The sequence below is a fragment of the Gopherus evgoodei genome, chromosome 1 (genome assembly GCF_007399415.2).
Source record: "Gopherus evgoodei ecotype Sinaloan lineage chromosome 1, rGopEvg1_v1.p, whole genome shotgun sequence".
In the NCBI taxonomy this organism is placed as follows: domain Eukaryota; kingdom Metazoa; phylum Chordata; order Testudines; family Testudinidae; genus Gopherus; species Gopherus evgoodei.
Window position 1 is genome coordinate 118919056 of NC_044322.1, and position 17561 is coordinate 118936616.

Sequence of the window (17561 nt, forward strand, 5' to 3'; positions counted from 1 at the left end):
AAAGACAGATGATAGATGAGATAAAATGATTAAATGTTTGAAAGCAGGGCCTTAAAAACAGTTAATTTCCTCTTATCCTTTGCCAATTGACAAATGAAGCAATTCAGTTTTCTTGATCTGAAATACTGTTTCACGATGGATTGTTAGGTATTGTCCACACTTGAGATTTGCTCCAATTTCAGTGGTTGGTGACCAGCCACCAGTGTAACTGCACCAGTTCAAATTCTATAGTGTACATGGGGAAATTACTGTAAAGTGACGATTGATCTGATGGAGCTTACCCCAGTTTCAAGCAGGAGTAAGCTGCATCAGTGTAAATTGCAGCTTATAGCTGTTTTTCTTGCCTATGCTAGGGTTTGCACCTGTCTAGGTACACCTGTGAACAGAGAAGAGATTGTGCAGAGATAATGACTGCTCTGACCTTTGATCAAAAACTAAAGAAGCATTCCATTGCAGATTGAATTTTAGCATGGTGAAAATTAAGACTTAATTATTAGTGTATATATAGTAAACTCCTGGAAACAGACTTGTTTTAACAAGGTGAAGAATGTTACTTGTGAGACCATAAAAGGGATAACATGGGATATGATGCCTCACTTAGTAGACATTACACTGTTTTTAAACTTATAGCTACCTTTCCACTATGTTGTTGTATTGCATTATATTATTTTAGTGCATTGAATAGTATAAACTTTATTTTTTCTTTAAAGGCAGTTTAATAGTTGGGTGGGGAAGGTTATAAAAAAAAACTTTGCTGTATTTGGAAACATCTTATCAGTCCTTGATGACTAATAGAGAGTATCGCAAAAATTGTAAATTAGGTTTCAAAATGTGTTTGTATTTGTTTATACCAGGTAATGTTTCTGTCTTAAGTTCATCCAAGCATCAGCGCTGTATAATGCACATGGATATGGATTGCTTCTTTGTATCAGTGGGTATTCGAAATAGGCCTGATCTCAAAGGTCAGTTTTCATATATTTTTTAAATGTGAAAAATCACTTAGACAATACTGAAAATGCAGTTGCTAACAACAAGGAAAGTTGATTTGGTGAGTGCTTTTCTTTTAACAAGTTTGCCTGATGGTATGAGAACACTGCTCGTATTGCTAGATCATATTGCTCAGTGCCCCACACTCAGTGGATACGTGTGGAAGAAACAGAATGGAATTCTTATTGCCTCCTTTCCAGCATTTAGTACCAAGGAAAAAGAGAAGAAAATATTTTCCCTACTCCCAGTATCCAGTGGTGTGAAATGATGAAAACTGGAGATACATAGCCCTCCAAAACTAGAAATGGGGAGAAAGCTGGGCTGTATCTGAACCCTGTTGGAATGACTTATCTTTTATTATTATTATTATTTATTTATTATTAAGCATAGGTAGGGTTACCAGAGAACAACTGTGGAAAAAAACGGGACGGGGAGTGAGAGGTAATAGATGCCTATATAAGAAAAAGTTCCAAAAATGGGACATCTGGTCACCCTAAACATAGGCAACATGAATTCAAGTATTTCCTAACTTAGGGGTGCCTGTTTTTGCAACCCTTAATGGATTTTTAACATTTTATCTATGTAATTTTCTAGGGTGGCTTTTTTGGGAAGGGAAAGGGCTAAACCTCAGGAACAGAAATTACATAAGGAACTGTTTTGAATATCTCCTGCATGAGTCATCAGCGGGCTACGAATGCTCTGGGTTTACAACTTCTGCACAGATCTCTACCTGATAAACTAAAGGAGTAATTGATAGTAATACTATGCAGTTATCATTTCCAGTGTCTTATGCAACTATTTGCCAGAGAGCAGAGGAATGTTGGGAATCAGAAATCCTGGGGTTAAGTCCTGGCTGTGGAAGGAGAAATGGTTGCATGGTTACAGACAGAACAGATAATCGTACAGATTTGGCACAAGCATTCTGAAAGGCAGCGTGGATACCAAATGTGATTTTTGTTTTTGTTTTGTTTACCCCATCTGTAAATAGTGAGAGTTATGCTTGCCTGTCATCTAAGGTAAGCAGTATGTGGCCTTTTGCTTATTAAGGGCCGTCAAGTGGAAAAGGAAAGAATAGGACTCATTGTCTCCTTGGTCCTAGCTCAGTACATTTTCCTGTAGGCCAAAAGACATTCTATTTCTGTACCTGTCCAGACCTTTTAAAACATAAGAACAGCCGTACTGGGTCAGACCAAAGGTTCATCTAGCCCAGTATCTGTCTACCAACAGTGACCAATGCCAGGTGCCCCAAAGGGAGTGATCCTAACAGGCAATGATCAAGCGATCTCTCTCCTGCCATCCATCTCCATCCTCTGACAAACAGAGGCTAGGGACACCATTCCTTACCCATCCTGGCTAATAGCCATTTATGGATTTAACCACCATGAATTTATCTAGTTCTCTTTTAAACATTGTTATAGTCTTAGCCTTCACAACCTCCTCAGGTAAGGAGTTTTACAAGTTGACTGTACGCTGTATGAAGAAGAACTTCCTTTTATTTGTTTTGCAACCTATTAATTTCATTAGGTGACCCCTAGTTTTTTGTATTATGGGAATAAGTAAATAACTTTTCCTTATCCACTTTCTCCACATCACTCATGATTTTATATACCTTTTGCTGTGGGGTCTGGGAGAATGTGCATACAAAGGGACATTGAGGCTGGTGAGCATGTTCAGCACAGATGGAGTGTTCAGAGATTATACCGGTTAGCTCTACTTTGAAAATGGCAAATTTCATAAGTATATAAGTCTGCCAGATCTGGATGTATTTTCATAGGGACACAGGTGCCTCTCTGACATCAGGGCCATTTCCCTCCCAATGTTCTTTAAACCTGTTCATGGAAGTGGTTGCGCTGTTTGTACTGAAGTGTTCCAAAAAAATTCAGCCCGAAAGAGACAACAACTGTGGAAAAGTTCAGAGGTGATTAAAATGGGGAAAGATTAGGCCAGAATGGTCAGAGGTTAGAACTGGTCTAAGCATACAGTTATGACTGGCTTAACTAGTCTTTCACCATTTTAGTTAAACTGTTACACCTTTGTAAGTGGACTGTTTTATACCAATTAAAATTTTTAACTTTAGCTTGCTGTACTTAAGTGATAGGGGCAAGGTAAACTGGTGTAAGATGGCAATGCGTAGAGGTTGCAATGGTTCAACTAAATTGGTACAATATCAGATGTCTTGTTAAACTGTGCATCTTCTGTTTAGGTAAGTCCTTATACACAAACTAGCATAGCTGGATTTTTAGTGTTTCAAAAGATTTCTTTCTCTTTTTTTTTTCCCTCCTTTTGACACACAGTTGTAACCAGTTAACTAAACTATTGTTTCTAAAGCATGTCGCTTCCGTAAGTGGTACTTTCCTAATGCCAGAAGATTAGATAACCCTGAAAGAGTGGTGTTGAAAGAAGTGAACAAAATTAAAGTAAACATTGTCAGAAACTTTGCCTTGGTGTGCTATTACTGTAAATGTTCATTATATACTGACTTTAATTATTCTTCACAGGAAAACCAGTGGCTGTTACAAGCAACAGAGGTGCTGGAAGGGCACCACTTCGCCCTGGTGCAAACCCGCAGCTGGAATGGCAGTATTACCAGAATAAGATATTGAATGGCAAAGCAGGTACAAAAATGAGTCTGATTTTAAAATCACAGTGCTGATGAAGAATCTCTCATTAAAGTAGTAAAAAATTAAGGATAAATTCTTTTCATTGAGTTGACTTTAGAGAGATTAATTTTTGACAGGATAGTGGCCTCTGACATTATAAATTGCTTCTGTAATAGTTTGGCATCATTACGTTCTGCTAATTAATTTTGTTGAGACTGGGGGTATATTTTAGGGTAGTTTATTCCCATCCTTAATGAAAAAGGAAATAAAAAATAAAGTATAGTGCGTCCATAAATGTGTATGTCCAGTTTGAAAATAAGATAAACATAGACCGTCTGTGATCACTTGCACCTGAGTAATAGTATATCACAGAGGAGGCAGTACAAAATATCAAAAGTTAAGGTTGCTAAAAGGACTTATTAAAAAGCAGAAGAGAACTGTAGAAACAGCAGTATGTGACCAATGAGAAATTGGCTGCTTAAATATAGTTATAAGTCTTTGAGCTGTATATGTCTGAACTTGTAGACTTAATGTAGCTTCCTTTTAGAATATTTCAGTTGCTGGAAATCCCCTGAAGAATTGAATGAATTCTGTCCTCACTATAAAGATTGTTCCCTCAAAAGACAGGCATCTGTTATTATTAAAAAAATTTTCATTCTCCCACAGTACTTTAGAAACTGATTTTATTACATTTTGTGTTCCTAAGTAGCAATATACAAGTGTCAACAATAAATTACTGTAAGACAGCATTTAAGACTAGGTTTGTTTATACAACCTGAAGTATGTTTAGTGTGGGGAAAAAAGTGACACACTAAAAATAAATAACTTGTTTTATATATATTTTCCCAGTTATTTTATTATTTTTTCTCAGTTTAGATATGTAAAGAGGTTTTTAACCGCAACCATTTAATTTCAGCTTGATTTCTGGAAATCAGATTGTTTTTCACTTCTTACACCAGCAGCAGAATCAACAAATAGTGTTGGATTAGAATTTATATCACAGTTAGTAATTTTGTTGATTTGCAAGGTAGAATAGAATAGTTTGATCTTCCACAACTGTATTGTTTCTGTAGTATTAACAGTAAAAAGTTGGCTTTGTGAATAAATTAAGCAGATCTTGGAAGAAAAATGGAAAGCAGATCTCTACCATAATAGATGCCCTTTGTTGTATTGCAATAGCATAATCACAGTTTAAAACAGGAAGAAAGTAAAAAATGTAGAACCCATTGTCACTCCACCTTTTCTTAGTGCCTTTCAGGATGTTCAAACTTAATCTAATTGATTCATAGTGCCATGTGTAAGACTGAGTGGTTTATGTTAAGGGCAGTTATTGTTTATAGGGATTTAGCCTTGTTGCGCTATAGTTTTGTCAGTGAACAGTTGGTAGCACGGTTCTAAATGTAGGCACTCTGTAACATTTTCCAGGCCAATGTGTTTTGATAAGAAAGTCATTTGTTACAATTTAGAAACATCTTGGAAAGCTAGTTAGTTAGATAAAATTGAGGAAGATTAGCTAAGAATAACATATTGTGTGTGATACACAAATTCAAAATATCTCTTCTGTGATATTCAGTGTGCAAGATTTCACTGGGGCTCAAGTTCAGTATGTTACAAACTCATTGTTCTTTATTGCAGCAGCTTTTTCTGGAAGTGCGCATATTCAGTCCTTTTACTTCAACATCCTCCCTTATTGGCAGGCAGGCAGCTCTTTCTTTCTTAATGCACAGCCCGACTGTATGACCTGTAGTTTGCCAAAAGTTTGTGTGTGTGTTTGTTTTTGTTTTTTCCCTCCTCTCTGGCACTCTTTTTAAAGTATGTATCTTATTAACTACAGGTTCATTACATGTTTTAAAAGTCTCTCTTTTATTAATTTTATCTCAACATACCAAATTTATATCAAGAGAGACTATTATGGATTTTCATTAAAATGTATCAGATTGTCTCCTTAAGGAGAACAAAATGAATTTAGTGATTGAGCATTACTTTGTAGCATTAATTGAAAAGGTGGTACTGTGAATTGCATAGGCCACTCTAACTTTGCTACATCCTAGATAGTGTACATGAAGCACTTCACAGCAGGAACAAATTATGCTGTGCACTGCATGTAAATATGGTCCAGTAGGCACATGGGATCATGTGAAACAAACAAATCTATTTTCTAAAGATATCAAAAACCCAAAAGGCCAAACTGTGCTCTGTTAAACATGTGCAACCTGTTGGGGATATACTTGTGTAAATGAGAAGAAAATTGGACCTGAGTATTCTTTTTATTTAAATTCATTTTTACACGGAGTCTCCGTATAGAGCAAACTTCATTTGTTTGATGCCTCATGCTGTCCAAACTGTTCTCTGATCTTTCCTTCTCCAGAACTTGCTTATTAAAAATAATGTTCCAAATTGAAAAAAATAAATACATAAATCTATGATTCACTTAGTTTGACCAGGTACAGATTCCTGCAGCTTCAACTACTGCTTTTGCAAATTGCTTCTTCAGTGATACTGGTTCCTGCTTTTTGGTCTTGATTGCTGGACAAATATCTAGGAACCATAGAATCTTGGATCGTTTATGGAATACTTTTTTTTTCTTTTTTTGGATTCATCCAAAACTATATAACCTTTAAATTTTTAAAATTTGTTGTCTTTCTCACCCTATATGTCCATTTTGGAGCAGCTTCTTGAGTGATAGAAATTATACTCTGATATCTTCTTTAACATTCATGTCCGAAAACTAAGGAATTAGTGTGTCCACACAATTCAGAGGTTGGGGTCTCTCTTTTCCTAGCCAGGATGTCCAAGACATGGATGTTTTTTGTCTTTCTTTCCCTCCACTCCAGTATCTCCAATTTTCATTCTAAAGAGCAGCAGTTTTAACTACATATTACTCACAGATTTATTCTCAGCGATTTCTTTTTCACAGACTTGGGGGCCTGGCCTCTGATTTCTCCATTTGTTGCTCCACATTCACCATGCACTTGTCTAGTTTCCCAGCTTTTGATGAGAGATTCTCTACCTTGCCTTCCAGTGAGGACAATGTGTTCTGCATTGCCCGGAATTTCACATGAAGTGACTCCATCAGCTCATTGGGGAATCTGCTCTGCTACGCTGTGGAAAAGGTCGGCGAGCCCAGTGAAGATAGACAAGATGACAACAACATCTCAGGCCAGGGCACAGGAAGGCACAGACTAAATACGTTGTTCTTGTCATTCTTATCTTTTTTGGGCCACAGTTTTGTTCTTCATAAATTTGCAACTTCCAACATCTTAGGTAACTTAATGAGCCCATCAAACGTTAGAACAAATTTTTCAGAAATAAAAAGACAAACTAGCAGAAATTCTATAAAAAGGCAGATGCCCACATGAGTCAGATTCTGCCCCCCATTACACTTTCTTTGGTCCGATAACCACCTTTATGTGGAGATAGCAACATACTTCTTTTCAAATTAAAAATGTTTATCTGTAAGCTCTTATTGCCATGCAGTATTATTGGGCAGTGTGGCACTGTGCAGCTATAACTTGTATGTTGTATTATATTACAAAGGTGTATTGTATTAAATAGACTGCAATAATGAAAACCAAATCTAAGTTGTGTATTATACTTTTCCTTTAAAGCAGCAGTAGCTTTTTTGTCCTTTTGAGATTTCACCATTTAGAGTTCAGTTCTTGATTTGATTTAAGAGCTTTGGGTTTTTTGCAGCTACTCAATTTTTCTGGCTGACCTACAATTAAGAGTCAGTGTGCTTATCTAGAGATACTTAGATACCATGTTGATGTGCAGAGAATAAGAATCTGAACAGAATAGAATAGAGAATGCTTTACTTTATCCCAACTTGCTGTATCTCTCTACCATTCATTTCTGCATATGTGTGTAGTATTCAGTTGGCTTGAATGATTCTTAAGTCTTTTTGCCTTAGCTCATTCAAAGTAAGTTTTATAGAATTAGCTAAAGATCTGTCTCATCCTTTTCTTTAATAGTCTAAGGTTGGAGTATTTATTTAGTGTTGCATCATTTTGGTCCAGTGGAAGTTTAGAATGATATTCTAAATCAAGTGCTTTTGAATCCCAGTAAGAGAATCATCAGGGGCCAGTAACTGAAACTTTGTTTATGAATTTAACAATGAAGCTGAAAGTTGTGAAGGACATATAAGTATCCAGTATACATGTTTTGCTTATTTCCTGATCTGAAAATATTCTTGATATTTCATTTAACTTTTAAAATTCTGATTTGAAGTGTCTAAATTAAGTTACTTGATGTTTAGATTAAGTAATTACTAGAAAGTAGAGATGTCAGTACTAGGTTACAAGGAGGCTGAGCTGTAGAATTGCATTACACGATGAAATTGTGTATTGTATTTTTTTTAAAATGGGTATAAATATGATGTTCTTTGTTCAGACAAATGGTTGATAAGCTCTGAGTGTCTTGCATTTAGTTTATAGGTTGTAGCTAAAAGAAACCTCAGTAGTTTGGCAATTAAATCTTTTTTTACAACCACGTTAAGGGTAGTAACGGCTCTTTCAACTCACAGTATTATCATAGTCTGAATTTTATTGGCCACTAGCCATCTACAAGTTGGTCTCGGATAATGTGGGAAAAAAAGAAAGTATAGTTATTCTTCAGTAGCATCATATTTTACTGTCCTCCAGAGATCAACCCCATAGATGGGTGTTAATATATGGGTAAGTTCTTTGTTGACCTAATCAGTTATTGGACGATGTGAACCAATGTATTGTGAAGAAATATGAGCACAGAAACTGCTGAAAAAAATTCAATTGTAATCCATTGATTATTTGTGAATTAAATAAGTCTTTTGAACCATTAAGACAATAATGTAAGAACAAAATATAAAATATTATTTTCCAAGCAGAAAACAGAATTCCTGATAAACTGGACTCATCAGTCGGGGAGAATCCGGATTCTACTGAGATGAATGGAGCTGACTTGGATATCTCTGGTTTGTCAATGGCTGAAATTGCATCTTGTAGTTATGAAGCCAGGTAGGTAGAAATTATTTGTCATGTTGATTGTAAAGTTCTGTCATACAATGCTCACAGATAACAGGCGATAAATTCACCCCAAAATAGAACACTTAGTCTTTGTTTCAGAAATTACATTTAAATAAATTATGCTAGGTACCAGCAAAATGTGTTTGCCCTCCCGTTTTACTTTAATACCATGTTTCAAGCTGTGATCTGATCAGTTCTCATTGGTTAAGCATATTTCAGTTGGGCCAACGCCACTGAAGAAAATCCGAGGTTCCATACACAGTGATATTGTTGGTTTAATCAGTGACATCCTTCTCTCTGAAACTGAACCAGTGTTTTTTCATGGCATTAGGAACGTACTATTGGAGGTCAGGCTCAGATGAGGCATAAAATTAAAATCCTGATCACTTATGATCACTAAATCTAATGGTACTTTTTCCACAAATTTTGTGCTGAATTCCACAGATAGCTTAGTGAAGAGGAGAACATCCAGTGTCTACAATAACTTGTTTTAGTTATAGTCCCAAAGATGTATAATTGATTTTAGGGCTCTCAAGTGATTAACAAAATTAATCCAGATTAATCACACTGTTAAATAGCAATAGAATACCATTTATTTAAATATTTTTGGATATTTTCTACATTTTCTAATATATTGATTTCAATTACAACACAACAGAAAGTGTACAGTGCTCACTTTATATTATTTTTATTACAAATATTTTCACTGTAAAAAAAAAAAAGAAATAGTATTTTTCAATTAACCTAATACATGTACTGTAGAGCAATCTCTTTATCCTGAAAGCTGAACTCACAAATGTAGAATTATGTACAAAAAAAGCATTCAAAAATAAAATGCAAAACTTTAGAGCCCACATGTCCACTCTGTCCTGCTTCTTGTTCAGCCAGTCACGCAGACAAACAAGTTGGTTTACATTTGCAGAAGATAATGCTGCCCGCTTCTTGTTTTCAACGTCACTTGAAAGTGAGAACATGCATTTGCATGGCCCTGTTGTAGCTGGCGCTGCAAGATATTTACGTGCCATATGTTCTAAAAAATCATATTTCCCTTCATGCTTCAACCACCATTCCAGAGGACATGCATTCATGCCAATGACTGGTTCTGCTCGATAATGATCCAACGATTGGAAGGCACTTCAGATTCTTAAATCATGGGTCAGGTGCTGTAGCTATCTTTAGAAATCTCACATTGGTACCACCTTTATGTTTTGTCAAATCTGCAGTGAAAGTGTTCTTAAAACAAACAACGTGCAGGGTCCTCATCCGAGACTGCTAAAACATGAAATGTGTGGCAGAATGCAGTTAAAACAGAGCAGAGGACATACAGTTCTCCCCTAAGGAGTTCAGTCACAAATCTTTTAAAAAAAAAAAAAAAAAAAAAGGCATTAAACGAGCATCATCAGCATGGAAGCATGTCCTCTGAAATGGTGACCGAAGCATGAAGGGGCATACGAATGTTTAGCGTATTTGGCATGTAAATACCTTGCAATGCTGGCTACAAAAATGCCTGTTCTCGCTTTCAGGTGACGTAAATAAGAAGCAGGCAGCATTATCTCCCAGAAATGTAAACAAACTTATTTGTCTTTGTGGTTGGCTGAACAAGAAGTCGAACTGAGTGGACTTGTGTGCTCTAAAGTTTTACATTGTTTTGTTTTTGAATACAGTTATGTAACAAAAAAAATCTACATTTGGAAGTTACATTTTCATGAGAAAGAGATTGCACAACAGTACTTGTATAAGGTGAATTTTTACAGTGCAAATATTTGTAATAAAAATTAATATAAAAGGAGCACTGTACACTTTGTATTCTGTGTTGTAATTGAAATCAGTATATTTGAAAACGTAGAAAACATCCAAAATATTTAATAAATTTTAAATTGATATTCTATTGTTTAACTGTGCAATTAATCACGATTAATTTTTTTTGAGTTAATTGCATGAGTTAACTGCGAGTAATCAACATCCCTAGTTGGTTTCTAGTGCAAATAATGCTTTGCATTTATTATCACCATGGAACCATGGATAGAGTATTTTAGGGCACATGAGCTGCTTTTTTTTTTCTTTTTATGGCTTGGTTTTGCAAAGAGTTAATTGATTTTATAGTTCAATATATAACTTTACAAAATTGTGCCATTATAATAAAATAAACCACATTGATCCACCTTCCTTCTCCATGCTCGAGCAGAGTTGTACTGTTCTGCATAGTGCATGTTCTGTCATAGCTCGGATCAGGAGATGGCAAGCCCTGTCTAAAATACATATATATTTAATTTTAAAATAAGTTATTGTGTATATTCCCAATAGCCCCGCCTTTGTTCCTTGTTTGAGACACATAGCACAAAATCTTACAATTATTGAATTTAATTACTGTCGTGCAAGTCACTTTTTGCATCAGTTAGACTATTTACATGGGTGCAGAAAACTCCTGTATATCTGTTCTTTGTCTGGAGTAGTGGTATGGGAAAGTCTGAATATTATTATTAGTATGTATCTGTATTACTGTGGCATCTAGGAGCCCTGGGTATGGGCTGGAAACTCATTGTGCTAGGTAGTGCTTTACAAACATTTCATCTTGTACATATCTGAAATTTTGTGGCTTTTTTTTTTTTTTTTGCAAAGGGCAGATCTATGTAACTTACTTGTTTTTACTTGTTTTTAGACAAGTTGGGGTAAAGAATGGAATGTTTTTTGGCCAAGCAAAACAGCTATGTCCAAGACTTCAAGCAGTTCCATATGACTTCCATGCATACAAAGAAGTTACACAGACAGTGTATGAGACACTGGCCAGGTAAAGTGCATTATGTATTTGTGTAATCTTTGGCAGCGATCAAGCATGTTTTCAGTTGCCACATTCCCAAATGCCATTATGTGGTCCAGGATTTTCATCTTCATGGTCTGTTATCCCCATTCCTCTCCCTCACCACCCCCTTCCAAACCATTCCCATCTCAGATCTTACTTTTATAGTAACTTTTTATCTTGACTGGATAATGGAGAGTGAGATTTTCTCCTGTGCTGCTCTGTATCTTGAGGTCAAATCCTGCAAAATGATCAAAGTCTGTCTCCTGTTAAAGTCAGTGTCAAAACTTCCACTGACTTCAGTAGGAGAAGACTGTGGCTTTCAGTTAGAAAGTTTGGTATGTGCTGCTGTCCTTCCAAGACACCAACATTTCTTTAGGCACACATTTTCAAGAACTGAATTTTTGTGGAATAAATTTAAAGAAAATTTTACTTCTTTATTTCATTTGACTATGTGTGTGTGGGGGGAAAAGGCGTCAGTTATTTTTTAGGTGAAGAATAAAATATTTAACTTTCCTTCTCCAACTAATCTTTTAAAAGCATGATGCATACTGAAATTAGTCCTAGACAGTAGTGCTGCCATAACTTGCTATATTAATATTTTTAAATGCTTAACTAAGTTGTGTGGGATAAAGAGAATAAAAAAATAGGGAAATACCACCACAAAAGGAAGACTTTACTTGCTACATATTTGTTTTAACAGATGGTGAGCTGTTGCTGCTGTTTCACCTCCTTTACTTTGTGTTGTTAGCTATACTCATAACATCGAAGCAGTCAGTTGTGATGAAGCGCTAGTAGATATCACTGAAATCCTTGCAGAAACCAGACTGACTCCTGATGAATTTGCAAGTGCTATCCGCACCGAAATCAAAGACCAGACTAAATGTGCTGCCTCTGTTGGGATGGGTTAGTACTTTATTTCGTATTTACTTACAAGTGTCACTTGCCATCCTTGGGTATATCAAAATTACATAAGGGACTTCTAAAATGGTCAGTTTTCATGAAATACACAAAACATTGCCATTAAAATAAACGTATTAAAAAAAAATTCCTTGATGGAAAATGTTAAGCAACCTAACTTTAGGAGTTGCTACCAGCTCCCTTTTTAGTACTGACGGTGTGGTATAATTTCACTTCTGGGACACTTTGTGTTCATTTTAAAATAAATATTAAGATTGACAGATGAAAGCAGGATAAAACCTATTCAGTCACCATCCTGAATAAAAAGAAAAAGTAATAAAGGGCTGTAGGGTGGCATGACTTGGTATAGGTCATGAAACATGTTCACTAAAAGTAGAGGTAGTCAGTTTTGTAGGAGGTACAGTATATGAATTCACATCTTTTGAAAATTTTCCATGCTTGCTTTTTCTTTTTCCTTGTCTCCCTCTCTCTCCCCTTTTCTCTCTGTTCATAATCATATTATCAAAATGAGAATCTGGGAATAAATATTTTGAGACAATTAAAATTCATTTCAGATTTAAGTTGAAATCCATTATTGTAGCTCTTTGGAGGTAAACTTCTCCCATTATCTCTTACTCATTGTTATTAACTTTAAATAAAATTCTCCAGATTCCTGTTTGTCATGCCTTGCCTTGAGACATATTTGGAACCGTTTATAGCTTTATTTATTGTGCTTATTCTTTGTTTTAAAATAATACAATTTCTGAGCATACCTTTTATACTTTGATTTCAGTTTTGTATTGGTTGAAAGAACCAAATTCCTTCAGTCAAATGTTTGTTCCAGTAATAAATATATATCAAATTCTTTTTAAAAGAGACCAGTCTGCAATTACTGTGTATCCAGTGGTTTTCAAAAACTTCATATGATGGGAAACAGTACAAAGACTTCAAACTTAGACCAGGATAAGATGATTGGAACAAAGGACATGTGGCCCAATGGCTAAGACACAAACCTGTGACTTGAAAGAGACTAGGGTTCAGTCCTTTACTCTGCCACATACTTTGAGACCTTGAGCAAGTAATTTTGGCATTGTCTCTTTGGGAAGATTGCAGCAATATAATCGAAGTGTGAATTTAAACTGATTATATAGCTCAAGCTGTGCAAACTCCTATGTTGGACACTCTTATTTCTGATATAGGTGTGTTTGAATGCTCTTATCTCTGATATATAAATGTCGTCTTTTTTTTGTTTGTTTTTTGTTTTGGTTAAGTCAGTTGGGAACAGATTTAAGTTAGATTGAAATAAGAGCATCCATGCAGACAGAGCTTTCACTGACTTAACTAAGCCATTTTATCTAAGCCAATTAAATTTAAACCTGTGAATGTATGTAGACTAGGCCTTAGTTTTTCTGTGCTTCGGTTCCCCATCTTGTGAAATGAGTATAGTAGTATTTCCCACTTCACATAATGCTGTGAGGATGCATACAGTAAAGATTGTGAGTCACTTAGATACTACAGTAATGGGAGCCATATACCTAAGAGAGGTGGAATGGTGGAAATCTGAAGTGACGTATTACAGGCAGAGGATGGGACACCAAAGGAAAAAGGAATATTGGACATGGAATCCTTTATTGATTGTATCATAAATTATAATTCCTAGCATGATGCCCATGATGTCTGCATTACCATCATTATTTACCAAAAAGATGTTAAATAATATAACCCTTGGGGGACAGGAGAGATCGAGAACAACACATTGTAAATGGTGGCATTTACCTAACCTTTTGTAGTTTGCCCTATGCTACAGCAGGTTCTTTTTGGTAGCAATGATATCACAGAATGAGACATGCTAATGCACCTTATTGGAGTGGTAGCTGGTTGGACATTAAGAAACCTGTAAGCAGAAAAAAATTCGGAAAGTGTGCCAAATTTCCCCCTAATTCTGATTTTATTAGGCATTCTAATGGTAAAACTAATGGAATTTTATTCTTTTTTAGCAGGTAACGGGGCTGAGAAATACCCATTTCTATCATATAATTCACTTTTTAGTATGATAGTTTATTATATACTTGAGTGCAACATCTTTTTTTAGAATGATCTACAGCAGTGATAGTCAGACCTCAGGGGCCAAATTAGTGAACACCATTATCCAAAAGAGCCACAGTAGTGAGAATTCATTGTTTCATATATTATATAATTCTCACAGCAAAATAACTACCTACCGTTGGTTAATTACATATTAAAAGCATCCTGATTGGTTGATAAATAATTAAATCACTGTTTTAATAACGTATGCTGCAAAGAACCACAGGAGATGCATTAAAGAGTCACTTGTGTCTCATGAGCTTCAGTCTGTGTATCACTGATCCTACAGTACAAAGATGCTGTAATTTTACTTTTTAACAATTTTGATAGCTCCTATGTCTATTTCTACATGTATAGAACATTCACTGGAGACTTACAGTATTTTGTAGTGAGTGTTTTTTATTATAATTTAGCAAGTACAAGTTAGTGTTGCAAAAATATCCCTTTTCCCTCAGATCCTACCAATTACCAAAATGGAAGCATGGACTGCAGGAACAAGTAAATACTAAACAAAAAATCCAAAGCAGTATTTGGAGAGAGATTAAAATGTGGCTATACCTCTCTGCACCTTTCTCCTCATCCTCTGACTAATAAAATGCTATTTGTGATGGCAGAAATCAGCATAGGCATCCTTTAATTATTTTTTCACTTTTTCAGGCTCCAATATTCTGCTGGCCAGAATGGCAACTCGCAAAGCAAAACCAGATGGACAGTATCACTTAAAACCTGAGGAAGTGGATGATTTTATTAGAGGTCAGCTAGTTAGCAATCTTCCAGGTACATATTTTAATTGAATTATTGATGTCCTCCTTTTACAGGGATGTTTCAGGCTGACGTTAGAATTTGCTATATGCTGCAAAATGGTGTCCCGTCAATCAAGGGTCAAATTATTTTCCCAAATTTCACGTAAAAGAAGTTGGCCATTATTTAAGGTTATCTAATCTGCAAAATGAAGATATTTCATGTTTAGGATTATCTGCTGAATAGTGGAGTGCTCCTTCTCATTTCTCTTGTCATTTTACATTTTTTCTTTGTATCTTCTTTAAGAATAAATTCCTTATTAAAGACCTTACAAAGCCATACAGTATGGTGAGTTGGCAAGGGATGGGCTCAGTTTAGTATTTCAGGCAGCCTGAATATTTTTGCACTGCTAATTTGTGGGTGTGACATCTCCAGCAGAATTCATGCTGAGTACATGACTACATGGGTAGTTCCTGTTAGGAATGTAACGAAAAAGTTTTAGTATAGTGTGCTTGTCCAACTGGTTAGTTGGCTCTGTTATGAATGGTTGAAAATCGTATTGCAGGTGGTGTCAGGATCTAGGGAATATTTTTTTTAGAAGCAGGTATGCACTGGCAGAATTTTGAAGTTTGGAAAAGTACCAGAAAAAGGGAGTTAATAAGGATGAAAAATGGGAGAGGAAAAGGAGTAAAAAGATGGATGGTTTTCTTAAAACTTGTTGGTATTAGGAAATTCCCAGTAAGAGAAGGGTTAGAGAAGGACAAGGAAGGTGGAGAAGTAAGAAGTCAGTGAGTGGAGTGTAGAAGAAGAGATACTGGAAAATTGGGCATCCTTGAGTTGAAAGAAGGAAGTATTCCTTGAAATTAGCCAATGCAAAATGGAATAATGTGTGGAGAATACAGTGGAAAAGGAAACTACAATAGGACTAAAACACCTTAACACTTCTGTGTACACTATCTAGCCATAATGGACATAGAAGTAGGACTGACAACATTGTTTTTCATTGAATTATTGTATGTAAAGGTCTCTAATTGTTTAGTGTAGCACTAAACTTGAGGTACAGGAATCTGTGTGGATTGTGTCATGGAAGAATAGTAGAAATTCGCTCAATTGTGGCAACTGTATTTATGCAATTGTAAGCCAAAGTGCTTTCTTGTATGTAACAGGATAGCATGTTACCTTTATAGTGTATGCACCTGACACAGTTTGAAAGGTAAGACCCTGAAATTAATAAAGGATAACTGAAATACAGAGCGTAAATGGGTACTTAATCTTGCTCAAACTGTATGCACATCTGTTTTAGGAATGTATTCCAACGCTAATGTAGATTTATTTCATATAAGGAAACAAAACAGAAAGATATTGTAATAGATGTATAAAATATTTGAAAATAGCATCATTATCCATGTGTTCCTCACAGGGTCGCCCAGAGAATTCAGGGGGCCTGGGGTCTTTGGCGGCGGGGGGGCCCCCACTTCGGCGGCAATTCGGCGGCGGGACCTGCTGCTGAAGTGCCCCGAAGACGCGTGGTGGGGGGCCCCTGCTGCTGAAGTGGGACCCGACACTTTGGTGGCAGGTCCTGCTTCAGTGGTAATTCCCTGGGGCGGAAGGACCCCCCGCCACCCAAGACCCATAGCGGAAGAATCTCTGGGGGCCCAGGCCCCTCGAGAGTATTCCAGGGCCACCAGAGCAAGTGAAGGACTCCGCTCCAGGGGCCCCGAAAAACTCTTGTGGGGGCCCCTGTGGGGCCTGGGACAAATTGCCCCACTTGCCCCCTCCCCCGTGCCCCGGGTGGCCCTGGTTCCTCAATATACAATGCTAAAACTAGATTAATACTTAATTTGTCAATTTCACTTCTGACTATGGCTCACTATAGATTGCCTACAGGCGATTAGGTTTTAGAAGCTTGATTTTTATTTTTATTTTTTTTCTTGATACATAACTTTTTTCAGTTTGGCCTCTTCATCTAACCTGTCCTATCTATCCATTTTTGTCTAATTACATTTAATTTTCTATAGTATAATGTAGTATGCTTAATTTAAAAGTCCTTTAAAATTTTCTGATGTCACTTGCATTTAGTGTTTTCTGGAGTGTTTTCAGTGTCAGTACATCATTTAAATTGTAAAATGGAGATCCTAAAAGATGGAATCTGATTGTGAGAATATTTTAACTTTAGCCATTTATAGTAGTGTAAATGCATAAGTTCTGATTACTTTGTCAATTATTACTTTTTTATAAATCAGTAATTTCACTAAAAATTAACACACTAGGATACTTATAATTTTCAGATGGTTCGTAACTCACCTCACTCATATTTTGAGCCATTTTTCCTCTCTGAAATAACATGTTTCCAACCAAGTAGCAATTGAAAATAGCTGGAATTTTTACTGGTTTCCTTTTAGGTGCAAACACTTGTGTACAGTTGCAAATATATCTGACTTGTTTTGTTTT

General features: G+C 36.0%; 1 protein-coding gene across 10 annotated transcripts in view; it reads left to right on the forward strand.

The window, feature by feature from the left end:
* REV1 (REV1 DNA directed polymerase) overlaps positions 1-17561 on the forward strand; it is a 107604-nt gene that overhangs the window by 39672 nt on the left and 50371 nt on the right. For 6 of the 10 annotated variants that reach the window (XM_030570402.1, XM_030570430.1, XM_030570373.1 and 3 more), the window contains exons 7-12: positions 855-962; positions 3486-3602; positions 8446-8578; positions 11247-11375; positions 12136-12290; positions 15027-15146. In XM_030570402.1, coding sequence (XP_030426262.1) covers positions 855-962; positions 3486-3602; positions 8446-8578; positions 11247-11375; positions 12136-12290; positions 15027-15146 — 762 coding nt within the window. Of the gene's footprint in view, positions 1-854; positions 963-3485; positions 3603-6653; positions 6852-8445; positions 8579-11246; positions 11376-12135; positions 12291-15026; positions 15147-17561 lie in introns of those variants that run through there. The other 4 variants (XM_030570420.1, XM_030570437.1, XM_030570454.1 and 1 more) reach the window with 4 other exon arrangements.